The sequence below is a fragment of the Alexandromys fortis genome, unplaced genomic scaffold (assembly GCF_014885135.2).
Source record: "Alexandromys fortis isolate MF-2015 unplaced genomic scaffold, M_Fortis_MF-2015_v1.1 scaffold_30, whole genome shotgun sequence".
Classification (NCBI taxonomy): domain Eukaryota; kingdom Metazoa; phylum Chordata; class Mammalia; order Rodentia; family Cricetidae; genus Alexandromys; species Alexandromys fortis.
Window position 1 is genome coordinate 12,916,910 of NW_026067922.1, and position 21,049 is coordinate 12,937,958.

The following is a 21,049-nucleotide window of genomic DNA, read 5'->3' on the forward strand; positions in this document are numbered from 1 at the left end:
TTGGTGTCTGGACAGGACTGCAGAGAGAGCTTCCTTCTTCCCAGAATTCTCTTGTTCTCTTTGACCCACCTCTACTTCCTGTCTGATTGTTCTGCCTATACTTCCTGCCTGGCTACTGGCCAATCAGCGTTTATTTAAAACATAATTTACAGAATACAGAATTGTCCCATACCAGAAGAAGGTGAGATTGTTTCCTCCCTCCCCAAGTGTTTTTACTGGAGGTTTGTCACTTAAATGCTAAGTAAACAGAGAAGAAGGGTTTTGTTCTTGCTTTTTCCTGCACTGTTATGAACATAGTTTTGCATCTGGACAGTGAGGGTAGGCTCTGTGGAGTGTATCCTGAGCAAGTATCACAGTGGGAACCTACATTCACCCCCATGGGATAGTCTATGTATTCAGGCTGCACGAGATAGCCCGCTGCTCCTGGGTTACATGTTTGTACGCACCAGTTGGTAAATGCCAGTGACAGTACTTATCTCAAAACAGAAGACAAGACTCAAAGTAGAAACCCAGCATCAACCTTTGGTCTCTAAATGCACATGAACACACATGTATACAAATGTACACACACCTGTACCAACAAGTACACACACTCCACACACACACACACACACACACACACACACACACACACACTCAGCACAGTATAAAAGACAAGAAGAGAGTTGACCTATGTAGAACACTTCATGTGAACGGAGCTTGCTGAGCTAGAAGCCGCTCTAGGTGTGTCGGTCTGTGGTGAGTGGGTGGGGAAGGCCTAAGCAGGACATCTGGGGACTTTGTAAACATGGTGCACGTATCGTACATGAAATTTATAGAAAGAAGTTTCCTGTCTTCAGTAATAAAGAAGCTCTGGTGGACTGTAACTTTTTTTGTTTTTTAAACCTCAACTCTTCTGTAATAGCACAGAACGTGTAATACACACACATTTTAGTCTTATAAATTTTTTTGTCATCCTAAGAGCTTTTTTCTAATTACTGTTTTTCACATTTACACACACACACACACACACACACACACACACACACACACACACACACACAAGCCTAAGCTTGCACAGGGCCAGGATCACTGAGAGCAACAGCTTTTCACCCTATTTTACCCCCACAAAGGGCTTTGAGGGGCAGGGATTCGCATGCAGCCGTCACCCACCTGTGCTGAGGTATGGCTTCTTCTGGACCTCTCAAAGACCTGCCTGGGCTTTCTTTGGGAAAGAGACACTCCTCAGAGTGTACACGGAGTTGCCTTGTTTGTCAGAAGATAGTATTAGGAACATTCTTCTCTATTGAGGACGATCTTTTGTGTCTGTAGTCCATGTTTTCAATCTTAAAGTCTATGTTGAGGTCTGTACAACTTCTGCTATGCCCTTCTCTCTGAATTTCCTTTAGTCTTGTTTTCAGTACTGAGAGTTGAACCCAGGGCCTTACACATGCTAGGCAAGACAAGCCAGCACCCAACTACTGAGCTACACCTCCTCCTCCTTGTATTCTTTTTCCTCCTCCTGTTCTTCCTCCTCCTCTTCTCCTTTTTTTTTTTTGAGACAGAGTCTTATTAACTTGTCCACACTGGCCTTAAACTTGTGATTCTCTAGTAGCTGGGGTTACAGATCTGTGCCACCAGCTCTGCCTGATTTTCTAGGATGTTCCTTTTTCTCTTCTAGTTATCTTTTCCTTTTGCCTCTTCAACTGTGCATTTCCGGTCCAACTGCAGTACAATCTTGTGGGAACACTATCACAAATATGGTCTAATATTGAATGTTACACAGAACACAACTATATTTATTATGGGCAAAATTTGGCTTTTAATTAGGGCCTATGAAAAAAGTCTAACATGTGACATCACCAAACCATCAAAGCACAGCATAAAATTTGGTCACAGCTGTGAAACCGTTACTTTAAAGGCAATGGGGGACCACCATGAAGGATCAGGCTGCTGCTGCCAGAACTGACAGACTCGTCTCAGTGTCACCAAAAAAAAAAAAAAAAAAAAAAAAAAAGAAAAGAAAAGAAAAGAAAAGAAACGTCCCTCAATTACATTTCTGATGACACAAGGGAAGAGCATCATGTGTGAAACTCTGGTTCTCACACATCACATTCAAATTTGATAGAGACTCTAGATTTAACAATGAATTAAAGAAATCTAGCAGGGAAAGGAACCTTCAAGTACCACCAAAAGGATGCAAATAGCCAAAGACAGAATCAAGAACCAGTTTCCGCAAAGTGAAAAAGATATCAGAAAAGAGGGAGAATTATACATTCAGAGAGACACGAGAGATATTAAACAAATTAATTCATATTCTTTGATATTGCATTATGACTTATGATGTACAAAGTTGTCTAACAGACATTCAATTCTATTAAAACACAGTTCAAAGAGGGGATTTTGTAGATGTGACTCATGGTGATGTTTATCTAGAATCCTTTGTTACACACGTATTTAGTATCATTTATGACAGAGTCCTTATAATTATAGCGAAATCCATGATTTCAGAAAAGCTTGTTCAGCAGGCTGTAACAATTACTCCCTCCTTGGGGAATATTTAACATTTAGTGATGATAATGATGCTGTTATGAAGTTGGCATCGATACTATGAACATCGAGAAGCTCAGGTGGATCCCATATTTCTTAATGCTTTCACTTCTATTTCATAAGTGTTTTATCTAGGGTAATGTGAACATGGCAAGCAGTGAGCTAGCTGGTGGGGGTATCCCTCCACATACATGTTCTAAGCCTTTGTATTTTATTTTTTTTTTGTTTGTTTTTTGAGACAGGGTTTCTCTGTAGAGTTGGAGCCTATCTTGGAACTAGCTCTTGTAGCCAGGTTGGCCTCAAACTCACAGAGATCACCTGCCTCTGTCTCCTGAGTTCTGGGATTAAAGGCATGTGCCACCACCGCCCAACTTTGGTTGTTTATTATATAATTTTTTTCTCATAAAATGAACTTTAGTGTGTGAAATGAATTTGTTTACTTATATTTCTTAGATCTTCAATGGTGGAGATGAATATATATGTATGCACACACACATATACAGTCAACAATTTAATGAAAACATTTGAATAAAAAATGTAAATTAAGAGAAGGTTGTAAGAGGTTGAGAAAGTCACAGAGAAGAGCTGGAAAATGGAGACAGAAAGTAAGAATGACTTAGGGATTCCAAGATGGCACAACCAAGGATTCTGCAAGCTGCTCTGCGGTGGCTCTGAAGGAAGGCCGCTATGACAGCAGCGCCTGGCAGAGCAGGCCTAGGGGTGGAGACAGCCAGACTGGGAAAACCGGAAAGTCTAACTAGAGATCTTTATCATGGTTGTGCGATTTGGCAGGGTGTGGCTCTGGGGGCAGGTGCTGCAGAGGAGCTCTAGGACAACTACTAGGTCTACATCACCAGTTGCACAGTTGGCAGGCTGACCACAGCTTCTGTTGCTGTTCAGGTTCAGGAACTGACACCCAAGCAGTAACTGCTGTTTTCACTTATCAGCTTGGTTTCCATAGTGTTGACCTGAAAGAGCCTCCACTGGTATAGGCAGCAGCTGGCCTCTTTATTTTTTATTTCTGTGTATGGGTATTTTATCTGCATATATGTCTGTGCTCCAGGTGCACGCAGTGCCTGACAGGGCTGGAAAGGGGCCCCTGATGGCTGTGAACTCAGTAGGGGGGGTAATGGTATGGCCGTCTTTTGCACTGGGAGGCTCCAGGACTCCCACACCTCAGCTTGCATTTGTCATGTGTCTCACTGTGTAGCCCAGGCTGGTCTCATGCTTCTCCTGCCTCAGCCTCCCAAATAGGCTATGAGGCCCAGCTAAAGTGGCATTTCTTTTCTTTCTTTCCTTTTCTTCCTTCTGTCCTTCCATACTTCCTTCCTGTTTTTGGAGACAGGGTTTCTCTGTGTAGTTTTGGTGCCTGTTCTGAAACTAGCTCTTGTAGACCAGGCTAGCCTAGAACTCACAGAGATCTGCCTGCCTCTGCCTCCCGAGTGCTGGGATTAAAGGCGTGAGCCACTGCCACCCTGCTAACGTGACACTGGGATTTATAAGAAAATGGAACGATGCAGTCAATGATTGCAGTGAAAACTGGTTTCAGTTTAGAATTCTAGACCCAGCTCTGGCAGATGCTATGGATGGGCGTGTCCCCACACCCTCTCTCTCCCAACACTCATCTGCTGCCAACACAGCGAAGGAAACCACCACCCAGCTTGCCCCTACCTTCTTGGCATCTAGTCTGTAGGTGCCGAGGTCCAGGTAGCAAATTCCTCGAGGATCAATGAGTGCTTAGGAATGGCCCAGGGACACTGGGAACGCCCCATCCTAGACATTCTAGCCCTGCTTTGGTTTTTCTCCAGAAATCCCGCTTGTTCTGAGAGAGAGGGTTCAGAAGGCACTCCTGAGATACACTGCCTTCTTGGATTGTATCAGACACACTTGAGTTGATTTCGTCTTCTAGTTTATCTTTTGATGACACTTACGCAGCTCCAGAGGGAATAATTTTAAGTGCTCTCTCAGAGGTATCTAGAGACCAGTAGCTGAATATATCTTAGATGAGGAATGAGTCACTTTATGCAACAAGGCGAAGTTTCTGGCTCCCATCCTAGAACAGAATCCTTTCATTAGTTTGCTGGCTGGACACTAACTAAATAAAAAGATAAATACCTGTAGATTTAGAGACAGCATTTACCCTAACACTGTACTAAAGGATGGTGTCTAACATACCTAAGATTTCCAAAATCATCAAAATAATTTAAATGTCCCAAATGATATTCTAAATTATGTATCATACATTCATTTTCTTAGTTCTTACCTATGAGATTTTTATGTAATTTACTGTCATTTTTTTTTGTTTTGAGACAGGATCTCACTGTCCTGGAACTCACTATGTAGACCAGACTGGCCTCGGACTCAGAGATTGGTCTGCCTCTGCCTCCCAAATGCTGGGATTAAAAGCACCACTCAGCCCTATTTATTTATCTTTAAAAGTAAAATTCTGCAAGTATTTTCAGCTGAATTAGGCCAGGATTGTATTGCCATTTAATAACTTCTTTAATTTAATTTATATAATTATATAATTGTCATCTATATAATCTATGTCAGCCCAGCCCCTCCGGCCATTTTAGGAGCGATTAACGAATAGAAGCCACAAAGCGTTGTTGGCTTTCATCCTTACCTGGCATCTGGAGCCAGTGACAAACATAACATAGACTGCTAAAGCCACAACTTCTATAAGACGAGCATAAATGATGGCAGTAATTACCCCGAGTTGAAAGTGTGGCAACCCCTAAGTGAACTGAGTTATTTGAAGTACACAAATCAGACTCCCATTTTAGAGAGCTCATTGCGAGCCAAGGAGTCAGCTGACACAAAAATCAAATGAGCAGGCTCAGAACTCAGGCACTCTGGCTCCAGAATGCAACGTCCTCACCTGGTGGGGCTTGTGTGTGATGCTACCCTCCAGTAGCTCCACTGACTAGGAACAGTATTCCTAATGAAAACTCTAATGAAAGCCCTCCACTGACATTTATATCCACCTGACCTATGTTTACTTTGGAAGTGGCAGCTTCTTACCTATACATTTAATAGTAGCAGGGTTTAGGTGTCTTCAGGCACATTTGGTCTTCCTTCCTTCCTTCCTTCCTTCCTTCCTTCCTTCCTTCCTTCCTTCCTTCCTTCCTTCCTTTTTAAGGAAAGTGTTTTGTGGTTTTAACACTGCCTTGTTAAATACAGTGTTTTAGGTCTAGATCAGAATTCACACACTCAAACCAGGAAGAAATATCTGCTTTCAAATGGAAAATCAATTAAAAGATAATTTGATGAAATTGAAACCCGGCCTTATCTGATGATAAGGCATTCCTCAGCAGGCTCCTCGTGTACTGAAGAGTCACCTACCCTGGAGAGCAAGTCCTTGGCAAGATAACTGGGTTAGATGTGTAATCATAGACCTTGTCCGTCGAGATGGTTCTTGCTCCGAATTCTTCACCGGTTAGGACTCTGGTGTTGGTTGTGAGTTACAGATCCAAACCCAGTGACAGCAGTGGAAGGCTTGGAGAGATCTACAGAAAGATGTGCTGTGGGACAGGTTCTCCTACAGCAAAGCACATCTGCTCAGAGTGACAGGCTTCTGGGGGCTGTTTCAGGCATGATGGATCCCACAGCAGACAGAGGGTTGGTAAGTAGACCCTTCTCTTAGTGGACAGGCCACACTGTTTAGCACAGTAGTGATACATCAATACATTTCAGGAGAACTTAAAATCCCAAATAAAAGAAATAAACAGAAACATTAGGCAGAACTGAGAAAAGTGAAGCACTGTTTTTTTTTTCTTTTTTGTTTTTTTGTGTAGCTTTGGAGCCTGTCCTGGAATCGCTCTGTAGACCAGGCTGGCCTTGAACCCACAGAGATCCTCCTGTCTCTGCCTCCCGAGTTCTGGGATTAAAGGTGTGTGCCACCACCGCACAGCAAGGCATCCTGGCTAGTTCAATAAAGGCTGCAGGTGGTAATGGATGGTGATTATGCTACAACTTGGGGTGATATTAATGCTTTAAAGATAGGATGCTATATAATTTAAATGCAAATATCATTTTGTCACCCCGTGGAAGCAGAAATGTTTCAATACCAAAGGTCGGGGTTTGCAGATTGCATCTTTACATCAAAAAAACATAAACAGGGCTTGACTAATTTTAAATTTTTTGAGACAGGGTCTCATACCATAGCACATGTTGGCCTGCAACTCACTTTATAGCTCAGGCAGGCCTCTAACTCATAGCAATCCTCCTGCTGAAGCCCACCTCCCACGCCAAGTGCTGGGATTACAGGTGTGAGTCACTATGGGCAGACGGGTATTATGCTTAAAAAAGATTTAACGCGCTCAAATAAACATGAAAAGGCCAGGAGCTGGAGAGAAGGCTCAGTGATAAGAGCACTAACTACTCTTCCAGGACCCAGGTTCAATTCCTAGTGCCATACAGTGGTTCACGACTATCTATAATTCCAGTTCGGAGGGATGGAAAGCCCTCTTCTGCCCCCCAGGGGCACCAGGCACACAATGATGAATAGACATGCATGCGGGTAAACTCCCACACACACAAAATTAAAAAAATAAAGCAAAATCAAAGGAAACAGATGACTTTCCTAGGATACACAGATTTCAAGTAAGTATTTTTACAGGTCACTGAAGAACACAGAGAAGAAATGTTGACTGGAAAAACAGTAAATTAGAAGTAGCTCTGAGACCTACAGAGCAACCACAATTTCTGCTTTTTCCTCAAGAAAAAAAATGTTTTGTTTGTATCCCTCAGTCAAACAAAGGTTGGATATTAACCAACATAACTAATTCAATATAATCTAGGTTGAATATTAGTCTCTAGAAGTTCATGGGAATCATACGATTACAGAGGAGGACCACTGAAATCACCCAGTTCGTTTAAGATAAAGTTTGTGATTTCCTAATTGGAGCATATTAGGTCTTAGAGGCTGACCTCGCCAGATTAAGCTTACCTTGTGAATGCTACAGGGTGCCAGCCAGTTAGCAGACCCTATTATGTATGTAGTTCAATGGCCCTCATCTCGGAAGTGATTCCAGGATATAAAGGGTACAAAATAGGCAAAATAATTGCCCAAGAGCTCTAATTTCATGACACATACCATTTTTTACGCAACAAAAGCAGCCTGGCAGATTATTCATTTCTTCTGAATGGTTTATTCAAAGTTAAAAATAAGTTGGGAAGGGAACATTTTATTGTAGCAATCTTTAATTATCATAGCCATTTTCAGAGGCAAGGGCCAGGGAGCCAGACAAGAACACTGCTGTTTTGTCACTTGTCACCCATCAGAAGTGCTCAGTACTCTTCGGCTTTGGTTAGTAATGATGTCAATGGTGTCATGATGAAGTTAATGAGTAATGATGCTAACGACGTGATTTCTCTGTTAAAAACTCTTTACCACTTATTATTAGTATTATAATAATAATACAAATATTACTAATATCTTTAAAATCTATTATTAACACCAAGCTCACAGTCACTCTTGTGGAGTCGGGCAGTTATCATTATCCACACTTAACAATGGGAAAATCAGGGCATACAATCCCCAGAAATAAAATTCAGGTCTTCTGACTACCAATCATACTTTTGTATCCTCTCGAAGAGTACTGTCTTATTACATTAAAGGCTGACCTTACTTTACTATCTAATGTACGAGATGATTTTGTCTTTTGATTAAAAGTATCATTTATTTTTTAGAACATTCACACAGTTCCTTGAATATAGTAAGTGTTCAATTTTTTTTAAGAGTTGGGGCATGGGGAATGCTGTAATAGGTTGGTTATCTTAGGCAGGACAGTGAGGTATTACATATAATTATTGAGTTGTTTCTCATTTAAAGGCTCCTACGTTAACTAACAGGTATTGGCCAGGAGGCCAATTTATATTCTGATCACTGAGTTGTTAGCTCAAAATGTAGACGGATCTCAAGTTCCCTTATTAGAAACGTAAAGATGAAGTACTTGAAAATGTAAGGTGCAGATGACAGCAAACCACCTGACGCCTTAGTACATCTATAGACTGAAAATCGGTTAAATCCAGATGGAATACTTTTCTAAGAGAATATTACATCAACTTTCTTGCTGGGTGGTGCTGGTGCCTGCCTTTAATCCCATCATTCAGGAGGCAGAGGCAGGTGGATCTCTGTGAGTTTGAGGCCAGCCTGGTCTACAGAGCGAGTTCCAGGAGAGGCTCCAAAGCTACAGAGAAACCCTGTCTCAAAAAAAGAAAAACAAACAAACAAAAGAGGAATTACCTTTCTTGAATGGCTAATTTAATACATCAACTTGACTGAGTTAATGGAGGACTAGAAAAATAATAAAACTATTTCTGGATATGCCCATAAGGATATTTATTGAAGAGATTAGCTTTTGAATTGGTAGACTGTATAAGGGAAATTGCCTTCTTCACTGTGGGGGCATCATGACTGGGCTGGAAAAACCTAAAAGGTAGAGGAAGGAAATCGGCTTAAGCTAGGGCATCCATCTCATCAGTTCCGCGACCACAGTGCAGCTGGCTTGTTAAACAGAGTACCTAAGAACCAGCAATAGTGATTTCACTCCCATTCAAGGCAGAAGGCACAGCAAACCGTCAGCTTTCACAGGGTCTTGTTTCAGACCTCCCCAAATGTTCCCAGCTCCCTCCAGTCGTGTCTTAATCCCGCAGGCATCACTGACTCAGGAACTCAGAACCCAGCAGGCAGTTTATCCCATGACATCACCCTTAAGCAAACTTGACAGTTCCACTAAGCAATAAGGGCTTACCTAGGGCCATTTCTGTAGAACCAGAACAGAGACGACAGTCGACCAGACCACAGGTGTCCTTAATCATACACATTTCGTCCCCTTGCCCTAACTTCCCCTCTATTTAAAAGTGTGCACCACTACCCCACAGATGGGCTGAAATGCTTAGCTTCCATCATTCCCAAGTGGCCATTTTGGTTAAAACCCTTTCCTGACCTTTACACCATTGCTTCTGCTTGCTTTCCTTGGGACAAGAGGCTAACCAGATGGAAGCCCCAGCCACCCCAATGGAAACTATGTTTTGTCATGTTCTAAAAGCATAGATTCAGCCTGACATACTTGCTTTGGTAGACAGTATTTGTTCTAGGGCTGTATCTTTAGGCTGCCTACTTTAGGTTGCAATATGTTTCCAACACCCACTTTTCAAGCTTCTGAGATGGTATTTTAATTTCTTCCCCTCAGTGTGTATGTCGGACCACCTGTACACTTCCTCTACACTTCGCCAAAGTGGAGAAAAGAGAAAAAAGAAAAGTGGTCCTCCCTCAAGGTTGTCTTAATAGACAGGTCCAGATTTGGGGGCTATTTTAGCATTATTGAACAGGTTTGCTTCTAATGGGTCCCGAAGAGTTGCAACACTACATCGAGAAGGAAAGATCTCATTTTTTTTTCTTTCCATCTTCTATCTATCTAGAACTACCGTACTCGGATTCAGCTGCCCACCCAGACAGCGTCAGGCAGTGGGGCGGGGGGAAGCGGGGGGGAGGGGGTGGCCGGTTCTGACTAATCCGACCAGCCCTTTTTCAGAGACAGCTGAGGCCACAGCCAGGTACAGCGAAGCACTATTTGTGCTCTTACTACTGAAGACTCTAGAATGGTCCTTGAGGAAGTGGTGTACCTGTAGCTGATGGCTATTGAATGAATGTTAAGCCTTAGGGTGAAAGGCCTTATTTTTAAGAGGTCTGAATTGGGGTTAAAATATTTGGATTCCACCCCCCCACCACTGTTATTTAGCTCTTGGTTATGTAATTTTTTACTGAAATTAAATTTCCTTGTTAGAGGGTGGTTACAATACCTACCTCACATGGCTGTGGTGGAGACTCAAGTAAGTCTACCTTTAAGAGCAGTGTTTACAGCCACGTTTAAACATGAGTTATTTCGAACTCCCACTTCCAATTCAGTGGATTTTGAGAGGACGGGGTGGGCATTTTCCAGGTGTTCACACGGCTTGCTTTCGTTACGTTAAAGAGTCAAGAACCACATTTTGGAGGGATGCCACACCGACAAGCCCTCCCGGAATGAAAGGTGTGGACGCAGCAGAATCCACATCTGGGCAGAGATGCTCACCGGGCAAGAAGGGATGCTTACCAGCAGCAACCTTTCCTCTGAGGAGGCGGGGCCTTTAATGCTGGCCGCTGGCTGCCCAGGCTTTCCCTCGGGCGCTGCCCAGGTCCGACCTGTTTAGCACTCAGCTGGATGAGCGGTGCGGGCATCGTCCCAGCGCGGCCCGTCGGACCTAGGTCGGGGCGCGGGCGAGGCAGGACCACCCGGATCCCCGCAACTTTGGGCAGCGCGGGAGACAATAGGCACTTTTTGTTTTAGGGTCCTTGTGGTGCGTCGCCCTGCAGCTCCCAGCCCCCTAGCTTTGTTTCTAACTTCCTCCAGCGCTGCGTCCCTCTAAGTCCCCCCTCTTTGTCTGGCCGCCACCCCGAGCCCCTTTGTTGTCCACCGTCTCAGCCAGGGAGGGGTGGGGACGGCGCCCACCATTCCTGAGACAGGAAGCGAGCAGAGGCGGAGGCAAGCAGCCGCCTTCGCACGCCCCCATCGGCGAGCGCGACTCTCGGTCGCCCTCGGGCGACAGCCGCGGGCGAGCCTCAGCCCCTCGCCCGCGTTCTCGGCACGGAGGAGGGGTGCGGCGAGGCAGGCGTCCTCTGATTGGCTGCGGGAGTCAGGGCGCCGCGTCGCTATTGGGCCGCGGGGCGGTCTGGCGTGCGAGTGCGCGAGGTGGGGAGGGGGCGCTGGAAGCTGCTGGAAATCGAGCGGCCGGGCGGCGTGAGGGCCCCCCCGCGCGGGCGGGTGGGCGGGGGCGCCAAACAGTGGGCGTGGTCACGAGGCTCCGCCTGCGGCCCCTCCCCGCGCGCGGCGGCTTCGACCGCGGGCGGCCGAGGGGCGGGCGCGCCGCTGCATCCCCATCCTCGGCGTAGCTCGGCTCAGGGCGAGCGGAGACTGGCCGGAGCGGGCGGGCGGGCGCAGCGCCGAGGCCCGGCCATGGCCACCACCAGCAGCACCACGGGCTCCACCCTGCTGCAGCCTCTCAGCAACGCCGTGCAGTTGCCCATCGATCAGGTACCGGCGTCCGGGGCGTCGTGCCCTGGCCGCCCCTGCCGGCTGTGGTGCCACCCGGGCGGGAGTAGGGTGGGGGCTGGGACTGGGGCTGATGTGCCCGGCTCCCGGCGGGGCGGGGGCGCGCAGCTGGCCTCGTCCCTTCGCCTGTCGCTCTGACTGGTGCCTCAGTGCCCACCCAGCCCCCCATCTCCGCCCCGGGCGGGGGTGGGCGCGGGCGGAGGCTCGGCGACAGCCCGCCGGGGAGGGCTAGACAGACGTGCGCGTGTGCATGCTGTCGCTGCCCGGACCCCGGGCGCCGGACCCCGGACGCCGGACCCCGGACGCCGGACCCCGGAGTCCCGGGGTCGGTGGACCCGGGGACGGCTGCGGGGTATTTGCTCCGGGAGGCTGAGGATGATCTGAGTGCCGAGTGCCCAGGATACGGCGTGGATGGATGGGGATTAAGAGGTCCTGCATTTGGGGACAGTTTGCATTGAAGTGTGACTCGAGAGACCGAGAGGCAACAGTTTGGGGGAAGGCAGGTTCTGAAGAGAAGTCAAAGTGAGTTCATGATGCCTAGGTTTCTGGTGAAAAAGTTGCAGCTGTGGCTAGGAGCAGCCATCCTGTCCCCTCACCCTACCCTCAGAGAAGCGTTTGACACTAGGGAAGGCTGGCATTTAAATGAGGCCAGTAGAATTTGATTGTTTAAAGGGCCCCAGGATTACTGAGAAATAAACAGTATTGGGATGGAGAACGCAGCGCCATTTTTATTGAGCAAAGGAACTTTGGAGGTACGTCCTGTGAAAGGTCTGGGAAAGTTGTTGGTGGGGTCCGGTTAGGTCGTCGGTCTCGCCCCAGGGCTGAAGGTAATTGACTCTGGAGATCTTGCTTAACATTATTTCTGCTCTGGAGGCGTTCGCACTTCCCAAGGATACTGGTTCGCGGTCTTCAGCTTGACTGGCTGCTGTTGATATCTTAAGGATTTCCTCTGCAATACAGAATCCTTCCCTTTCTGGACTTAAGCTGGAGGTGACATCCGAGCTCAACCCCTTGTGCTTCACTGTTTAACATACAACACGCTGAATGATGTCGAAGGAGGGTTAAAGAATTCTGCCCAGAGTTTAGCTCTTTATTCTTTCCTTCATTTCACCCTCAACTTCCGATTAATAGTGAAATACCCGTCCCCCACACACCTTGTACAGCAGGTGGGATGTGGATCAGGCTAGCAGGTTATTCGAGTGAGATGCTCCAAGGGAAATGCTTTCTTTATTTTACAGCATTAGGCTTTGTGTATTAAGTTGATCAGAACCAAAGGCTTTGCGTGTTCTCAGTCCTGTGAGGGGAGTCTCACTATTTTCTAAATGGAATTGTGGCACGTGACCTTGTGTGTTGCATCTCTGACTTAAATAGGTTGTTGCCAGCCTACCAGCAAGCAGAGGGCAGGATCTCTTGCGAAATTTTTCTTTCTAATGGAGAAGCGAGAGGGAGACTTTTACCTTTTCATCCTTTTGGGAGAGAGATAATTGTGTATTCTCTGTGGCGTAGCCCTACTGTGCTGATACTTTTAAATTTATGTAAAGGATCATAACTTTTAAAAGCAATCTAGTATTACTTAGCTCCTTTAAACTTCTCGGCAATCCAGAGAAAGTTGTTTGTGGAACTTAAGTATGCAGGATCAAGGCGAGGTGACTTGAACTGAGAGTGTGACTTTGACTTGGCACCTGAGACAGTCTTTATCCTCTGGAGTACTCTTAAGCTTTAGAACCCCGAGTTTATATGGTCATTTGTATAGTACAGTTGTTGGCTATGTGGTAAGCAAGTTGTAAGACTATTAAGTTAATACCACACAATCTGTACTTTTCGTAGCGATGGTTATTTCCGTGAAATACCAAAGAATTGACTCTTAAGCCATTAGCCAAGTTCTTGGAGTCATTAAAACCTCACATGATAAAGTTAGACAGACATTTTAAAGTTAAGCCAACTAGAAGAGTCTTAGAACGTGAATAGTTGAATCCAAGATGAAAGAAATCCCATGACTTGGCTGTAGTCAAATAATGTAATTCAGTAGGGGGAGGGGGAGGGCAAGCCAGGAAGTGAAGAAGTCTAACTCGCCAGTGTGTTCATTTGGTGTGTGCCCATTAACAGTGTTTAGAAAATTTAGGCAATTATAAGAGCAGTTGTTTTAGGGAGTAATAAAATGGAAACTTTTGATATTGTGTCGACTTGATAGGCTTAGAACCTAAGAGTGCCCCTTGCGGCTGAGGTAGCAGGAAGAGATTTTATGTTGTCAGGCAAAGGCAGAGGAGCAGAAAATCTTGCCTTAGGCTCCTGAATCTTTTTCTTTTGAAAGAATTCTTGAATGACCTTGAGGTAGCAGAAGTGGTGTTGGGTTCAGTAGTCCTTAAATTTAAATTAAATCATGGAGTCTGGGAGGTGACAAGATTAGTCTTTTTCTTCTTCTCCTTCTCCTCCTCCTTCTCCACTTTATCCTCTTCCTCTCTTCTTCTTTTTTATTCCAAGATAGAGATTCTCTGTAGCTTTTGAAGCCTGTCCTGGAACTTAACTCTGTAGACCAGGCTGACCTACGAACTCACAGAGATCCTCCTGACTCTGCCTTCTAAAGCCTTTAATTAAGGCGTGCGCCACCACCGCCCAGCTACTTTAAGATAGGAAGTGCCAGGCCTCTGGTGTTTCGCTCTCTAGGGCCAGCTTTCCCTGTGACTTTATTTCTAGTGTAATTCTGGAGATCTGACTAAAGGAATGTGCGGAGAGTGGGGTTTGAGGAAGGAACCATCTGAACACTAGCTGTGCCAAAGGAAAGGAACAACCTTGTGAGACCCAGGGGAGATCAGGTGTCTTCGTATCATGGGGCTTGTGTTCCTTATAAGTTGCTGATGTGCAGTTTTAAACTCCACAGCAAGTACCAAAATGAACCTAAGAACAATGCCCCAGGTGATCAACCTATATATATATTTCAGCATTTTATACTGTCTGAGGTGTCATGAGATTACTGGTTGTGACCCCCTTTACCCTCCCTTTTTTTCTCCCTCCTTACTCCCCACGATGCTGTAATTTCTACTATGAAAGTGGGGTAAAGAGCCAGGAGAGTACTCTAGGCAGAAGGCTGGTTGGAGATGAGCCCTGGAACAGCCTTCTTGACACAGGAGTGTTATAGATTATGAGACAGATTCTTGAGGCGGGGAAGATGAGGTGGGGACTTGTGGTGGTTTGGAAGGTTTGAAGGAAGTAGGAAAAAGATGGCTGGGGAAGAATGGTTAGGAGTGACCGAGTTTCGCAGTGTCCAGGGGTAACCGTAATGCCCAACTCTCGAGAGTTTGCGAAACTTTGCTGTGTCTTCTACGCCATTCATTAGAATCCACACACCTTCAGGAGTCGGAAGTCTAATCTGAATTCTCATGCCCCTGTGTGTGCTCTTGAGTATTGGCATAACATGTCAGTATATTTTGTGGCTTTCACGTGGGGGAAATACTTTGAACGTATCTTTGTTTTCGAATTGATTCTCTGATCTTCTTGGCAGTGAAGGTGAGAATAAGAAAGAACTGTCTAAAGTTCCAAATATTGGTGTGCTAGTGATCAGGCTTGAGATAGGGGAAGCGTGTTCGTTTGTGTATGTGTGTGTATATGAATGCATATGTGCATGGGTGTGTGTGTGCACATGCACTCATGTGTGTAACAGAGAGAAGTGGGAAGGCTATAAAATCTTAACTCAGTTTGGGTCAGTTTGTTGCTTCACTTTTTCCCTTAAGTCCCTGTACCAAGCACACAGACAACCAAAGAAGTGGTGTTTTAGGGGAGAGTTAGCTTAAGACTGGCTTTTCAAGTCCCCTGACAGGTCTGAACTCTGATGAATCCTTTCACAGATGGAGGAAGGGAAAGGACCGTTTTCTAGGTCGATGCGGTCAAAGGAGCGGAGCTAGGATTGCCCGCTCTAGGGTTAGCTCTGAGCTGCAGAGCGAGCTTATCTGTCTTGCTCCGCCCACTGCTGAAGAGCTTGACCAGTTTTCTACTTGTGAGGTCCGTCTCCATCACAAGAACCAGGAATCAGTGACAGCCTCTGTGGAAGATGTTCGTTAACAGTTCTAGAAATACCACTTTATAGAAATGTTACTTCCTGTATAAAGTGTATGCTGACCTTAGTTTAAATCCCATAACTGTGTGTTTAGGAACTGATAAAAAGGCCTGAAATGTGAAGGGCTGTAAATCAAAAGTCAAGGGAGGAAAGTGGACTAGTAATTTGAGGAAGTTTCAGTAGTGAAGAGTTGAAGTTGCCTGAAGTTTAACTTAATGGAGAAGGCACAAGCCCTGGAAATGCTGTTAAACGTAGGGTCCCTGTATCGTGCTCAGCTCTCTTCATTAACAGAAAGGGTCAATGCACGGCAGTGGCATGGGGTTCTCTGTGTAGGGTGGGGGCCTTGCTTTGCCCACTGCTTGATTTTGGGCAGTTACTCATTCTCTCTTTCTCTTGCTTTAGGGTTTGTTTGTTTATTTTTATTTTTTTATTTTTTGGGACAGGGTCTCTATAGTCCTGGATGTCCTGAAACTCACTCTATAGACCAGGCTGGCTTCAGACTCAGAGATCTGCCTGCCTCTGCCTTCTTAGTGTTGGAATCAAAGGTGTGCGCCTCCACACACTGGGCTCTACTGTGCCTTCTAAAGTCCACACTTCCTCCTCTGTAAAATCAGCGTCACTGTATGCTACATGCTCAAAGACCGTTGTAAAAATGTATTCGGTGGAACAGCCCGGCTCCCGTAGACATTTGACACACAGTGCTCAGGAGGCACAGGACAGAGCTGGGCGTAGATCTGGAGGGACACACAGGTACCACCCAGGACTACTGAGTTACTTCCCATGCCTGAAGGATACAGGATGCTCTCCAGCCACCGCTTTGTCCCCTCACAGCCAGAGAGAGGAGCTGACTCTTCCTTCCCCTGTCACCTTCCTATTTCCTAGTCACTCTTAAGAACCATGGTCCCCGGACCTGTCTCTGACACGAATAGACAAGTCCACTGGCGGACTTGGAAAGTGTGGTCCTTGCCCATCACTTCCTCATTTAAACTGTCACAGCTTCCATGTTGTCGCTGCAGTGCTTTCCACAGTGTGGCTGAGTCCATTGTGTCAAAATCTCTTGGGGCTGTTATAAAAAAAAAATTAGGTGTTCCCTGGCTCTACCCAGTCCTAGAAATGAGGGCCGAGGAACCTGCATTTTGACCGCCTCCTCCTCCATATTCCCCCTCCCCATCAGAAGTAGAGATCTGGGTCAAATATTTCAGGTATTTATTACTAAAAGGTTATAAAAATACAGTGTGTGGGGCCAGAGAGCTGATGTAGCAGCTAAGAGCATATACTATTCCAGAGGACTGCAGTCTGTCTCCTGTACAGACGTCTGTCTGGTGGTCAAGACCTCCAGGAGCTCCAGCTCCAGGAGTCCAGCCTCCTCTTCTGGACTCCATAGGCACCTTTATACACGCGGACACATCCACGCAAACACACATGATTAAAAATAAAAAAAATAAGCAGAGCTTGGGGTACAGCTTAATGGTTGGGTACTTTCCTTGCTTGTAAAAGGGCTGTGGGTGTGATCCCCAGCACCAAAAAACAAAAAGCGGTGGAATATTCTTCAAGCATTTAACAAAGTAACACCTAATTCCCCATGCACGATGCAGTTAGTGGTTTGGTAGTCACAGGACGGTGCACAAATAAGATCCACAGTGCACCCTAGGTCATATGCATATGACCCTGACACGGGACAGTTTTTGGTCGGACAATGTAGCTTCTTTCTGTCATTCCTGTCACGTCGTCTCATGGCTGTATGCCCAGTTTTACATGTAGAAAGTGCTGGCAGTCTAGATCTGGTGTCCATTCTCAAAGTGGCCTGCTGGGGGGATGCCTACTCTGTCCACTCTCACGGCATGCTCTGAGAAACGCCGGCCCGAGGTCAGGCCTACAGCTTGTGAAGGACAGCCATTGGATGCCTCGCCTGTTGCAGCGCCCATGTGCCATCCAGCTGGACAGGAATGTTCTCCAGAGCCACATGTGTGGAAGTGGTGAGCGAATTCAGTCCACACCTGCTGCTGTGCCATGTGCTTATTCAATCGTATACACATTCCTCAGTATGTTTTCCTTTTTCTTTGAACTCTTTGCCTTAATGGAGCCATTTTTTTCCTGCCCCAAATCCCCTGCACCCTTTTTATGCCTGGCAAAACTTTTTGGTATTTCTCCAAGGTTTGTGTTTTCCTGAGGATGCCTTTATGTCCCTTGCTTTCCTGTTAGGCCCCTTGTATGTGGGATATGTCTGAGTCACATGTCTTCTAAGCATGTGTGATGTTTCTGCAGCAGGTTGTGAGCATTCTGGGGGGACCGGTCACTTGGACCCATCTTAGAGAGCTGCCTCTCTGTCCAGGCAGCCCCTCTGCGATGAGGCCAGCGCTGCAGAAAGTGCCCAGAGAAGAACGAGAGCTGTTCCCCATCTACACCATTTCCACCCTGTATCCTCCAGGGCTGGGGCTGCCTTGCCGGGCTCTGGGCCCCTTTCCTATGGCTCTTGAGAAAGGTGTTCTTCCTTCTGAGTCTCAGAAGAAGGGTCCTTCTGATCTTCTAGGGGGTCATCTGTGCCCTTGTTTTTCAGGGACTGTTAACGGGCCTTATGTCCGCCGCCCCAGGATCAACTCTGGTGGCACCTGTAACATTTAAACTTGGCTTATTCCTTACGACACTGTAAATTCCCTAGGGATAGGGCCTTTGTTGTCTCTGCTCAGGACCCTCCTTGAGTTGAGGGAGTATGCATCAAGTGGCAACAGTGTGACGAAGGCCTTAGCCTGGCAGACAGTCTGATTGTAAACTTGGCAAGCTGCTTAACTTTGTAAGCATCAGTGTCTTTCTTTCCTTTTATTGCTAGACAGATTCTCACTGTATGTCCCTGGCTGTTCTGGAACTCATTATGTAGACTAGGCTGGCCTAGAATTCCTTTATAAATCTCAGGGTGCTGGGATTAAAGGCGATCTCAGTTTTGTTGTCTCTCAAATGGGGCACATAGTAGGTTGCACCTAGTAAAAGTGGGTGGGCCTTGCAGATATAAGCAGGTAAAGGCCAGCGTACCTGGCTGTGACAATTATTAACATCTCGGGATCTCTTCCGAGGGACTGGGAAAAAGGGATGTCTTGTATATGACTTAAGTCTAGCCCTTGGGTTCTTCAGAACCTTTTCAGCATCCTTTAGATAAGTAAATGTGTGCCAGTCGGCATGCTAGACATGAGAGATGCATCCCATGTGGTGGCTGTTCCACTGAGAACACTGCAGCCCTGGGGAGTGGCTGGTCAGGGAAGGAGAAGTCTTAGGGGTCCTCACTAGGGCATCAGAGGGACTAGGCTCTCCACTGGCTGTGTTCAGGGCATTTCCACTAAATGCAGCACCTTCTCTGCCCCCTCCAAAGGTAGTCCTGTTTTCCTGGCTGGAAATTGCCCTCTGTCTCTTAGAGTTGGTGTGTGGCCTGGCTAGTGAAGTGTTAGTGGTCAGGCTTCCTGCGGGACAACTTAGAAGATCTCTGTTAGTGAGCACAAACTTTTTTGGCTGACTGTTCAGTTTCTTTTCAGTAGGCACCAGGAGCTAAAGACAGGCAAAACATTGAAGATGAGTGATCGCCAAGGAGTTGAAGAGAACTTTAACTCTTGCTCTCAGGGGGTCGCACTGCCAGGAAGAGGGCTTTAGCAATGCCTTAATCTAAACATTGAGACAAAAGAAGCCTGCAGATCGCCCAGTTGTCTCTGTAGGGAGCAAAATGCTGCCAGCTTGATAGTGTTCTGTGCCTGTGTAGAGCAAGGCCCTCTAACAGACTCCGTTGTGGTACTGTCCAGGTCCCTGACAACACCTGTTGTCATCATTCCCTCTAGTCCAGAGCAAGTGTGGTGTGCCAACGGCTGATGAGAGATAGGCAGGCGCTTTCAGGTCAACCCAAAGGAGCAGAATAACCGGTGTCCTTGGGCCGTGAGGAAAGTTCCGTTCCCCTGACCAGCGGGTTTAACACGTGCTCCGACCGACTCTTCCCTGGCCTTCACTTTAGTTTCAGAACTCTGAATCTGTCGGTGCTCAGTCAAAATGAGGTAGAACACATCTAGCTTAATAGTACATTTCAGGATAAATGTTCAGCCTACAGTGAAGTTCTAGAAGTTAGCCAGTGATTGAAGACGTGTGAGACAAGAAATAGAGCCGACTCTGGGGGTCGTGGTTGGTGGTGGTGATGCCCCTGGAGCCGACCAGGTCAAGGGGTTAGATACAGTAGCTTAGCCCAGTGTCCACTTCCAGTTCCAATGCCCACAGGGCGTAGCTGCTGGTGCGTACATGTTCTGAGGTGTGCACGGCCTGCAGTCTGCAAAGCCTCACACGCAGCTGGAATGGGACACCCCTTCCCACTCTTGCTAATGGTTGCTGCAGAGGAATGTGGGCCTGGGGCCAAAGCTGACTTTTCAAAGGGAAACTGGAAATTTAGATTTTTCAACGGAAGTATGATTTTTAAAATTTTAAATAAAATCTCATTTTTTTAAAGTCCCAGAAATGTATCTAGATCAGATTTAGTTAATTAGCCACTTGGAATTATGAGTTTCTATTACCGTTTATGTTGTGAGTTCACTCTGAAGTGTGTTACAGTGTTCTAAGGCTTAAGAACTTTGACAAAGCGGATTAGCACTAGACGATAAGCAGGACCTCTGGCGACTCAGTGGTGATATTGGAGAATGGCCCTCATAGTTCACTATTTAGTGATTTCAACTCTGAGTTGATCCCCAAAAAGTGTCCGGTTAAATTATATTGGCTTGAAACGGTCACATCTTAGATTCCATCTTGAAAGTTAATATCTTACTAAAACGGAGGACTGAAATTTTATGCTGTTATTTTTATTCATTTTGCAGATCTGTATTAATTATTGTCAAGACTATTTTTTTAAAAAAAATTCTTTCAAGCTAGGGTTTTTCTATGCAACAGCCCAGGCTATCCTAGAACTTGCTTTGGAGACCAGGCTGGCCTCAAACTCACAGAGATCTACCAGCCTCTGCCTCCCAAGTGCTGGGATTAAAGGTGTGTGCCACCACCATGCCTGGCAATGTCAAGACTATCTTATGGGCTAAGGTATTTTTAAAAATCTAGCTGGCGAGGAATCAAGTAATGTTTGGAAAGGCCTTGACTATCTATGTTGGTATTTCCAGTTCTTCCTGAGTGTATGTTGATTTGGGGCCAGAGTGTGTGTATTATGTGGTAACTATACAGGCTTTGGAGTTTAAGCCACGGATTGCTTCGCTGTTGAGTGCTGGCTTGCCTTTTTAAATACTCAGTCTGACACAGCTGTTCCTATTAGCTGCATCCCCAGAATAGAAGTGACAGAGATTTTTGCTGTGTGACTGGAGGACAGGGTAGGGAGGGACCCTAAGCTGGCACTTGGCATCTCTGGAGA

At 46.1% G+C, this 21,049-nt stretch overlaps 1 protein-coding gene across 2 annotated transcripts in view; it reads left to right on the plus strand.

The window, feature by feature from the left end:
* The first annotated feature begins 11,415 nt into the window (after positions 1-11,415).
* Mboat2 (membrane bound O-acyltransferase domain containing 2) overlaps positions 11,416-21,049 on the plus strand; it is a 123,991-nt gene continuing 114,357 nt past the window's right edge. For both annotated transcript variants that reach the window (XM_050141984.1, XM_050141985.1), the window contains exon 1: positions 11,416-11,609. In XM_050141984.1, coding sequence (XP_049997941.1) covers positions 11,532-11,609 — 78 coding nt within the window. In that variant the 5' untranslated portion in view covers positions 11,416-11,531. The remainder of the gene's footprint in view (positions 11,610-21,049) is intronic.